The 11,517-nt window shown below is 52.1% G+C and overlaps 1 protein-coding gene across 1 annotated transcript; it reads left to right on the forward strand.

Annotated features, from left to right (window-relative positions):
- Positions 1–3,307: 3,307 nt before the first annotated feature.
- LOC102271549 (3-galactosyl-N-acetylglucosaminide 4-alpha-L-fucosyltransferase FUT3) lies at positions 3,308–9,432 on the forward strand. Its single transcript, XM_014480113.2, has 3 exons — positions 3,308–3,437; positions 6,552–6,692; positions 8,059–9,432. Exon 3 carries the CDS (start codon positions 8,071–8,073, stop codon positions 9,172–9,174), a length of 1,104 nt encoding a protein of 367 aa, XP_014335599.1. The 5' UTR covers positions 3,308–3,437; positions 6,552–6,692; positions 8,059–8,070; the 3' UTR covers positions 9,175–9,432.
- Positions 9,433–11,517: the final 2,085 nt, after the last annotated feature.

The raw sequence follows: 11,517 nt of genomic DNA on the forward strand, positions 1-11,517 counted from the left end.
CTGAGGGAGCTGCCAGCTGAGCTCTGCCTCGCCTCCTCTAAGCCCGGATGGGGACCTTGGAAGGTGTCAGTTGTCTTGGGACCTGGCCCTTTTTTGTTAGGACGGAGAATGACATTCGTTTGGTAGAGATTTACAGGAACATCATTACCTGACCATGACCTGACTTCAAGAACAAAGAATCTGACACCAAGAAGTTTGCAATAACTCACCACACCCCTCCCTCACATTTTGCTTTAAAGGGGCTTTGGCACCCCGCTCCAGTACTCTTGCCTGGACAGTCCCATGGACGGAGGAACCTGGTGGGCTGCAGTCCATGGGGTCGCTGAGAGTCGGACACGACTGAGCAACTTCACTTTCACTTTGAAACTTCACTTTCACTGAGCAACTTCACTTTCACTTTCATGCATTGGAGAAGGAAATGGCAACCCACTCCACTATTCTTGCCTGGAGAATCCCAGGGACGGGGGAGCCTGGTGGGCTGCCATCTATGGGGTCACACAGAGTCGGACACGACTGAAGCGACTTAGCAGCAGCAGCAGCAGCTGAAAGCTTTCAGTAACTTTGGGGGTTCTTAGGACATGGCCGTCTCCTTCCACGGCCCTGTAATAAACCTTTCTCTGCTCCAGACTCCAATGGTTTAGAACTGATGGACCTCCCTGTACGTCGGGCACACAGACTTCCATCTTTTGGTAACATTCTGACCAGTGTGAGGTGGCACCTCATGGTAATTTTGATTTGCATTTCTCTAATGACTGGCGATGTTGAGCATCTTTTCATGTGCCTACTGACCATCTGTATTTCTTCTTTGGAGAAATGTTTAGTTAGATCTTCTGCCCATTTTTTGATTGGGTTGTATTTTTGTTGTTGAGCTGTATGAGCTTTTTGTATATTTTGGAGATTAGGTCCATGTCAGTTGCATCATTTGCAAATATTTTCTCCCATTCTGTAAGTTGTCTTTTCATTTTGTTTATGGTTTCCTTTGCTGTGCAAAAGCTTGTACATTTGATTAGGTCCCATTTGTTTATTTTTGTTTTTTATTTCTATTGCCTTGGGAGCCTGACCTAAGAAAACACTGGTACAACTTATGTCAGAGAATGTTTTGTCTATGCTCTCTTCTAGGAGTTTTATGATGTTACGTCTTATATTTAGGTCTTTAAGCCATTTTTAGTTTATTTTTGTATATGGTGTTAGGGAATGTTCTAACTTCATTGATTTACGTGTGGCTGTCCAACTTTCCCAGCACCACTTACTGAAGAGACTGTCTTTTCCCATTGTATATTTTTGCCTTTTTGTTGAAGATTGATGGACCATAGGTGTGTGGGCCTATTTCTGGGCTCACTATTCTGTTCCGTTGATCCATGTGTCTATTTCTGTGCCAGAACCATGCTATCTTCACTACTGTAGCTTTGTAATATTGTCTGAAGTCTAGGAGGGTTATGCCTTAATACAGAGTCAGATTTGTTCTTCCCAGGACTTCCTTTATGGTCCAGTGGTTAAGACGTCACATTTCCACTGCAGGGGATGCAGGTTTGATCTGTAGTGTAGGAACCAAGATCCAACAAAGCCCATGGTGCAGCCAAAAAAAATAAACAAAGACTTACGCTTCCCTATTACAAATGCCCTGCCCTGGTGGATACCCAGCCTCCTGGAGCCTCCGTCAGCCTGGAACTAACTGGATACTCAGATGGTGGATGTCCAGGCAGCATGAAGCAGCCTCATGGACATGATTTCTCATCTGTGAACAGAGGAGTTGTGGTACATGGGAGCCGCCCCTCGTGCTTTTACCCACCCGCCGCAGCCCCCTCCTCCCAGCCTCCCTGCCTCTGCCCTGCTTCCCTCCCTCCCAATCGTCTGTCCCCAACACGACAGCCTGAAAGAGCACCTCAAACAGGAGTCTGTGGCGGCGACAGCTCCACTGGAAGCTCCTCATGGCCCCACTGTTGCCCTGTGTTAAATGTCCATTTCTGACCACAGCCAGATGCAGCTCAAGGTGGCTGACCTCACTTCCTGCTCCTGAACACCCAGGCTTCCTGGATCCCCTCCAATGCTGCCACTCCTTGCTGTCTCAGGGCCTTTGTGCAGGCTGTCCCTTCTGCCTGGAAAGCTCTCTCATACTGCTTTTTAGTTAGAAAATTCTTTTAAAAAATTGTTTTTATTTATTTGCTTTTGGCTGTGCTGGGTCTTCCTTGCTGTGCAAGCTTTTCCCTAGTTGTGGCAAGCGGCGGCTACTCTCTAGTTGCGGTATACTGGCTTCTCATCACAGCGGCTTCTGTTGTGAAGCATGGGCTCTAGGGTGCATGGGCTTCAGTAGTTGTGGCTCCCAGGCTCTAGAGCACAGGCTCAGGAGTTGTGACACACAGACTTACTTGCTCCATTGCATGTGGGATCTTCCTGTACCAGGAATGGATCATGTCTCCTACAGTGGTAGGCAGATTCTTTACCACTGAGCCACCAGGGAAGCCCTAGTTAGAGAATTCTAATGGAGCTTTAACCCCCAGCTCACATATCCAGGAGAAGTCCAGACCAGGCTGCAACCTCTTTTTTGCAATGTATTTAATTTTAGTATTGATCCAATAGACATTTTTAGAAGAGTATTTATTTATTCGGCTGTGTTGGGTCTTAGTTGGGGCACACAGGAGCTCTGTTGCATCATGCAGGTCCTTTTGTTGTGATTCCTTGACTCTCTAGTTGTGGCTCACAGGCTCAGTAGTCTGGCACAAGGGCTTATTTGCTCCACAGCATGTGGGATCTTAGTTCCCCAACCAGGGCTTGAACCTATGTCCCCTGCATTGCAAGGTGGATTCTTAAGTACTGAACCACCAAGAAAGTCCTTGCAATCTGTAATTTTTTTTTTTTACAAGTTTTCTTACTGGTTATCTCTTTCACCCACTTGCTTCCTGCCATATTCTTGGGGCCTGACACAGCAGGTGCTCAAGAAACATTTCCTGGCTGAGATGGAATGAAGAGGTGGGATCTGTGGGAAGGGAGGGTAGGAGGCTTGAAATTCTCCTCACCTGCCCCTCCCCCACTCCAAGGAACCCCTGGTGCCCCCTCCCCTGCCACGGAAACCACTTTGAGAGCCAGTGATTTGGGTCAGCCCTTTCCCTTTATGGATGGGTCAACTCTATGCCCAACGCCATGAAAGCCTGGAGGCCACACGGGAGGTCAGGGCAGTGACTAGTCCCCAGTTCCCTCCACCCCTCCCTCAGCAGGCCATGTGGGAGAGATTAGCCAAGTCCCACCTTTGCTATTAAACATTGGCCTGGCTTGCGTGACAGCATATCCTATATCATCTGACTGCAGGTGTGGTGGAGCTGGACTGACTTGTCCACTTCCTTCTCCCCGGAGTCACCTTATCCCCTCCCAGCGTGACCAACTGTTCCTCGGCCCAAAGCCTCCTGGTCGGCTGCTGTCTGCCCTGCACACTGCCCCTCCAGGTAAGGCCTCCTGGGGAACACGTCCCCTCTCCCTGGAGGCAGTGATGCCCCCTGGGAAGGGCTTGCAGGCTGTACTCCCAGACATTTTTGGTGTTTTGGCTGTGCTGGGTCTTTGGTGCTGTGCATGGGCTTTCTCTAGTTGCGGCGAGCAGGGTCTTCTCTCTAGATGTCGTGTGCGGGCTTCTCACTGTGGTGTTTTTTGTAGAACATGGGCTATAGGCACACGGCTTCAGCAGTCGCCGCTCGAGGGCTCTAGAGCTCGGGCTCTGTAGTTGTGGTACCCCAGCTTAGTTGCCTCACGTGGGATCTTGATTGAACCTGTGCCCCTTGCACTGGCAGGGAGATTCCTATCCTTGGCACTGGACCACCAGGGAAGTCCCTCCCAGGGGTCTTTCTGGGTACCAGGTGCACCAGAGGTGGAGCAGGTGTGGGCAGTTCTGATTGATTTGCCAAACCAGGAGGAGCTGCGTTTCTCTCCATTTCTGTCGATCTGTCTCTGGCAAAGCTCTGGCTTAGAACCCCCACTGCTTCTTGGCCCCCATTAGCACCCCAGAGCCCTTCCTCTTTCCCACCCCATTCCGTGGGGAGACGACCTGAGGTGTGGGGAGAAGGGGGTGGATTTTGTTCTGTTTATCTGATCTTTATGGTGTCCTGGCATCATGGCATTTTTCTTCCTTTCTGGGAAAAAAATATCTCAGGTTCCACTTGGGTGGAATCTCAGCCCTGACCTCCCCAACCCCCATCCCCGGATCCAGGATCCTCCTCCCTGCCAAGGGCCTCAGTGCCTCCTAGGAGGAGTTGCTATAAACCCAGGACAAAAAAAAATATATTCATTTTAAGTGCATTTCCACACACTAACCTTCTGTGCGTGGCCCCAAACCCCAGCGGCATAAAGTAGGTTGTGGTCAGAGTTCAGCCTCCTGAACCTCCTCAAAGGTTTTGTCTTTTGGGTCTCTTTCCAGAAATTCTGGCATGAACATGTAATTCTAAATCCCACTCCCTTTTCATCACCCGAGGCCACCTGCCAGCTCCTCCATCCCACACTTGGAGGCTTATGCCAGCTGTGCCCAACAGAAGTAACCCACCAGCTATCAGAGTCTTCTTTAATTTTTTTGGCTGCCCTGCACAGCATGTGCTGTCTTAGTTCCCCGACCAGGGATCGAACCCTCAGCCTCGGCAGTGAGAGTGCAGAGTACTAACCACTGGACCACCAGGGAAGTTCCAAACTAGTATTATTCCAATGTGAAATCAACAGAAGTATTGAGATAATAATTTTAATCTCATTTGCATCCCAAGTCTTGGAATGTGTGCTCAGTCACTCAGTTGTGTCCAACTTTTTGCAACCCTATGGACTGTAGCCCACCAGGCTGTGGGATTTTTCTGGCAAGAATACTGGAATGCATTGCCATTTCCTCCTTCAGGGGATCTTCCTGACCCAGGGATCAAACCCGTGTCTCCTGCCCTGTAGGCAGATTCTTTACCGCTGAGACACTGGGGAAGCCCAAGTCTTAGAAACTGGGTGTATCTTACACCAATAGCACACCCAATCCAGACACTTGGTTTTCACTGTAGATCCTTGATCTTTAATTAGACTTTGTAAAAATGTCCTGTGGGAGCAGATTTGCCCCTCCAAGGTGTCCCAAATATTCTGTCAGGATTTCCAGTTGTTGAATTGGCTATCAGACGCTGATTTTGGTGGGGTTTTGTTGCGGGGCGGGGGTGCGGGTGGACGTTTGGGTTTGTTTGTTTGTTTTTGGCCTCATCTTGGGCATGTGGGATCTAGTTCTCTGACCAGGGTTTGAACCCATGCCCCCTACAGTGGAAGTGTGGAGTCTTAAACCACTGGACCCGCCAGTGTTTTTACTTTTTATCTTGAAATTGTCTTCAATGTACAGAATAGAGAAGCTTTTCTTAATTTAATTTAGCTTAATGCTAACAGTTCGTCCAACACAACTGCTATATTTCAAGGGCTTGAGAGCCAGAGGGGCGCACCCTATGGGGCAGACAAATAATATTTCCATGATAGCAGAACTTGTAGACAGCCTCAGGCTGTAGACTGGAGCTCCATGTGCAACACAGGAGTTCAGTTCAGTTCAGTTCAGTCGATCAGTCGTGTCCAACTCTTTGCGACCCCACAAACCACAGCACACCAGGTCTCCCTGTCCATCACCAACTCCCGGAGTCCACCCAAACCCATGTCCATCGAGTTGATGATGCCATCCAACCATCTCATTCTCTGTCGTCCCCTTCTCCTCCTGCCCTCAATCTTTCCCAGCATCAGAGTCTTTTCCAATGAGTCAGCTCTCCGCATCAGGTGGCCAAAGTACTGGAGTTTCAGCTTCAACATCAGTCCTTCCAAAGAACACCCAGGACTGATCTCCTTTAGGATGGACTGGGTGGATCTCCTTGCAGTCCAAGGGACTCTCAGGAGTCTTCTCCAACACCACAGTTCAAAAGCATCCATTCTTTGGCGCTCAGCTTTCTTTATAGTCCAACTCTTACATCCATACATGACCACTGAAAAAACCATAGCCTTGACTAGACGGACCTTTGTTGGCAAAGTAATGTCTCTGCTTTTTAATATGCTGTTTAGGTTGGTCATAACTTTCCTTCCAAGGAGTAAGCGTCTTTTAATTTCATGGCTGCAATCACCACCTGCAGTGACTTTGGAGCCCAGAAAAATAAAGTCAGCCACTGTTTCCACTGTTTCCCCATCTATCTGCCATGAAGTGATGGGACCAGATGCCATGATCTTAGTTTTCTGAATGTTGAGCTTTAAGCCAACTTTTTCACTCTCCTCTTTCACTTTCATCAAGAGGCTCTTTAGTTCTTCATTTTTTGCCATAGGGTGGTGTCATCTGCATATCTGAGATTATTGATATTTCTCCCAGCAATCTTGATTCCAGCTTGTGCTTCCTCCAGCCCAGCGTTTCTCATGATGTACTCTGCATATAAGTTAAATAAGCAGGGTGACAATATACAGCCTTGATGTACTTTTTTTCCTATTTGGAACCAGTATGTTGTTTCATGTCCAGTTCTAACTGTTGTTTCCTGACCTGCATACAGGTTTCTCAAGAGGCATGTCAGGTGGTCTGGTGTTCCCATCTCTTTCAGAATTTGAGCCCGGTGGCTACGAAGGCGCACAAGCGCAGATGCCGAGAGGAGCTACCCTGCGCCTGAGGTAAGGAGTGGTGGCTGTGCTTTGCTGGAGCAGCCTTGAAGAGAGACCCCACATCCAAAGTAAGAGAAACCCAGGTAAGACGGTAGGCACTGAGAGAGGGGATCAGGGGGCAGACAGACTGAAACTACAGTCACGGACAACTAGCCAATCTGAACATGGGAGAGGAGTTTGCAATTACATTAAAAGAGGAGAGTTCGGATTCTGGATCATAAGTGCTCCAGCTTTGTGTTTTGGGGCAAAAGACATACCTATTGCTCAGAACCTCTGTTTTCTCATCTGTAAAAAGGGCAGCTCCATGGCTGCAGGAAGTGGAGGGGCACAGGGCTAATCCTAGATTTCCGTTCCCGCGGTTGGGATCTGGAGTCTGGGAGGGCTTTGTGACCGCATGCAGGAACAGAAAGGACCAGGGAGTGGACCAAGAGACACCCAGAATCCCCTAGTGCATGACCAGGGGTGGGAGGTGTCTTGAGTGCTTATTCCCTGAGCTCTTCCTGTCCTCTCCCCGCAAACTGTTCAGGTTCTCTGTCACCTCCGGGCCTCAGCATTGGCTGTTCTGTCCACCAGGAGTGTCCTTTCCCCCAACTCGTATACTGCCTGGTGAGCCCTCTAACATAATTCCATTGTACTCCTCCCAGACGGAGTCTTGGCTCCAAGCCTCAACTCCAGGGCCCTGGGGAGCACTCAGTAACCAGCCCTGTCTTCTCCCTAGGCTGGGGAAGACTCTGGGGAAGCTAAGAAAGGGCAAGGGCAAGGGCAAAGTCAAGGTCAAGGTGGGACCTGAGAACCATTAGAACCTATCCTCGGTCAAGAGGTTGCGTGACCTGGTGGGTAGGAGAGCGTGGACTCCGGGGCCGGCTCTGCTGTTTTCTCACTGAGTCCCCTAGCCTCAGTTTTCTCATCTGTAAAATAGAAATAACCCACATCTGCCCGCTAGGCATGTGTGTTATTGGTTTTTTTTTTTTTCAATATTTATTTATTTGGCTGTAGCAGGTCTTAGTTGTGACACAAGGCATCGTCAGTCTTTATCGCGGCATGCAAGGATCTTTAGTTGTGGCATGCGGGATCTAGTTCCCTGATCAGGGATCAAACCCCAGACCCCTGCATTGGGACCTCAGCATCTTAGCCACTGGACCACCAGGGAAGTCCCTTAGTTAGTTCAGTTGCTCAGTCGTGTCCGACTCTTTGCGACCCCATGAATCCCAGCACGCCAGGCCTCCCTGTCCATCACCAACTCCCGGAGTTCAACCAGACTCACATCCATCGAGTCAGTGATGCCATCCAGCCATCTCATCCTCTGCCGTCCCCTTCTCCTCCTGCCCCCAATCCCTCCCAGCATCAGGGTCTTTTACAATGAGTCAACTCTTCACATGAGGTGGAAGTCCCTAGGCATGTGTTATCCTTCTTGTCAAAGATGCCATATTCACTCTCCCCTCCTCCCAGCTGCTCCAAACCATGTATCCACCTGGTTGCGCCAAGGTGAAGTGTTCCTGGCACCACTGTCTTCCCGGGCTGTTGCTGCAGCTGCTTCTGGCTCTGTGCTTCTTCTCTTATCTGCGTATGTCTCAAGAGAAGCCCAAGCCCAAGCCCAAGCCCATGTGGGTCTCTGAACTGGGGGCCCCTTCCCAGGCCACTGAGGGGTCCTCCGCCCACCTGCCTCTGCGTGTCCTGCTGTGGACATGGCCATTCAACCGGCCAGTGGCTCTGTCCCGCTGCTCGGAGTTGTGGCCTGGCACAGCTGACTGCCAGCTGACCGTCAACCGAAGCGAGTACCCTCAAGCAGACGCGGTCCTCGTGCACCACCGGGAGGTCAGCAACCGGCCCCAGATGCAGCTCCCGCCTTCCCCGCGGCCCCCTGGCCAGCGCTGGGTTTGGTTCAGCATGGAATCACCCAGCAACTGCTTGAAACTGAAGGACCTAGATGGCTACTTCAACCTCACCATGTCCTACCGCCGGGACTCAGATATCTTCATGCCCTACGGCTGGCTCGAGCCGTGGCCCGGCCAGCCTGTGGAGACGCTGCTCAACATCTCGGCCAAGACCAAGTTGGTGGCCTGGGTGGTGTCCAACTGGAATAAAGACTCTATCAGGGTGCAATACTACAAGCTGCTGAAGCAACACCTCCAAGTGGACGTGTACGGACGCTTCCACACGCCACTGCCCCATGCGCTCATGGCCAAGCAGCTGTCCCAGTACAAGTTCTACCTGGCTTTTGAGAACTCCCTGCACCCCGACTACATCACAGAGAAGCTGTGGAAGAACGCCCTGCAGGCATGGGCCGTGCCAGTGGTCCTGGGACCCAGCCGGGTCAACTATGAACAGTTCCTGCCACCCAAAGCCTTCATCCACGTCGAGGACTTCCAGAGCCCCAAGGACCTGGCACAGTACTTGCTAGCACTGGACAAGGACTATGCCAGCTACCTGAACTACTTCCGCTGGCGGGAGACACTGCGGCCTCGGTCCTTCTCCTGGGCCCTGATGTTCTGTAAGGCCTGCTGGAAGCTGCAGCAGGAGCCCAGGTACCAGACGGTGCCCAGTATCGCGTCTTGGTTCCAGTGAGCCGGCCAGCCTGGCACCTGCACTGCTGAGTATCTGGGGCTGGAGCTCTCCCTTACCTGGGGCTTCACCTACTGGGCACCTCTGCTGCCAGGGGTCTTTCCTCCCTGGGAGCTCTCTTGCTAGGAACTTTACCTGGTGGGGGCAGGGGTGAGTTGCCAGGGGCTATGGCTGCCCCTGGGGAACTTGCCTTGGCGTCCTGACCACTGGTGATGGCTCTGGTGGACTGGTTTGTGTTTACTGCTGCTGTTGATGAACTGTCTCTGGGGTACTAAGGTAGGCAATACTAACACCATTTTCCAGATGGGAATGCTCTGAGGAAAACTGGCTTGTCCTCCCTTATTCCACACCAGCACTCTCCCCCCAGGGCAATTCTGCTCCCAGGGGTTACTCACAGGGTCTGGCGACATCTGTGCTTGTCACAAATCGGGTGGGCCGATAGCATCCAGTGGATGGGGAGCCAGACATCTTGCCCAAAAGTCTATGGCGCCCAGAACGGCCCTGAACTTGGGAGAACGGACCGGCCCCAAGTGTTCAGAGGTAGGAAAAACCCTCAAGCAGGGTGGGAAGACCGAGGCCTGGAGCAGGTGAGAGTGGGGGTGGGGCTATCTGGGAGGTCACGTAGGGCAAGGTTGAGACAAGTGAATCTTCTATACCCACTGCAGGGATATGGGAGGGGCAGGGCATGCCCCCAAAGGAGGTTTGCGCATGGTTCTAAGCCCCATGTGAGTGGCAGTCTCTGTGTCCTGTGAGTGTGTGTGTGTGTGTATGGCATGCACTGCTGAGAACCCCCAGCCCTGGGTTCTGCGAAGGCAGCTCTTATGTTCCAATTCTCTGGTGGGCTGGGCCAGCGCCTTGTGGTTGGATCCAGGTGGGAGACAGGGAGGCTGTGGTCCCAGGAGGCCACACACACACAAACACACACCCGCCAAGCCATTTCAGGGACCACAGGCCCAAGCACCAAAGTTGATTTTCCTGCTGTGTGTCCTGGGCTGAGCAATTTCCCTCTCTGAGGCTCAGGGCCTTCTAGGATGGGGAAACTGAGGCTCAGCTTCTTCGGCTTCTGGGAACTCTGGCCTCTCTGCCACGGCCGCTGGGCTGAGTCAGCCCGAATGGTGTAGGAATCCACCACCCCAAACCTCAGAGTCAAAAGACTGCGGGGGTGGATGGGGACCCCAGCCAGCCAGCGTGCTCTGAAACTGCCTTCCAAGCTGACCACCCACAGTCTGGGGCCTGGCCTCCAAGTGCTGCTCTTGGGTCTCCCTGGAAGTCCTGCCTATTAGCTGACTCCAGTGGGTCCAGCTGCCGCAATGGCAAAAAAGAAGACTGGAAAGCAGGGAGCTGGGGATGTTCCTGCCCAGCCAGGTGAGTCTCCCTGGGTGGAGCATCTGAGCTGAGTCTCCCAGCATCAGGATGGGGATTGGGTCTGCGAAGGAGACCTACCATGTTTAGTAGGTTCTAGAAGGTGGTCCTTAGCGCAGCAGAGAGGAGGCCAGTCTAGGAGACACAAAAGTAAAGGAGAGGGTGGGGCTCTTCTTTTGAGAATCCCAGACTAGTGTGGGAGGATGGAAGAGAAGGGACTGTGCCCTTACACAAACTGGGCAAAGGGGCAATTGTGCCTTGGAGACATTCCCCTGCCACCCAGTCTGAGGGGAAGAAGGGTAGGAGTCCATCCATCTGGTCCCCCGTGAGCCAGTCCTGTGCTTGCAGTGGCCACTGTCTTACCCGCCCTCCTCAGACCATTGACGAGCAGACCCCTCTCTGCCTGCTAGGAACCCAACACCCTGTGCCCATTCTGGGCGTGCCAAGCATCAAGGTGACACCGTGGGCAAATCTAAACACCGCATCACGCTTTTTCCATCCTCCACGGGGGCTCCTGGAAAATTCTCCCTCGAGCTCTGGCCAGAGCCTTTACGGCCCCAGGACCTAGGTCCCTGGGGACCCAGCTGTGCCCCAGCAGGCGCCGGTTTTGGGTTAGATGGGATTGGCGCCCGCCCCAGACCTATCCCCGCAGGGAGATGGGCAACGCGGATATTTTTAGCTAGTGAAAGGAGATAGTGGCTCCGAGTTCACCCTGGTGGCAGCTGACCAGGCCCGAAGACGTCTGTTGGGTGAGGGAGATTTGCACCACTTGGACCTCAGTTTTTCCATCTGCACTGTGGCTCAATCTTTCCTACCCAGAAGGACACCTTGTCAGGGAGTAGGCTAGGACACACCTGGAAGGGGCAAGAGAGCCTGTAGAGAGAAGCGAAGGAAGGTCCCTGTGGGCATCCCCCCATTCAGCCCCTTTGCTTCCTGCACGCCTGAACAAAACCGTCTTTCTTTCCCCCGAGCCCAAAGCAAACG

This window comes from Bos mutus, chromosome 7 (genome assembly GCF_027580195.1).
Source record: "Bos mutus isolate GX-2022 chromosome 7, NWIPB_WYAK_1.1, whole genome shotgun sequence".
NCBI lineage: Eukaryota > Metazoa > Chordata > Mammalia > Artiodactyla > Bovidae > Bos > Bos mutus.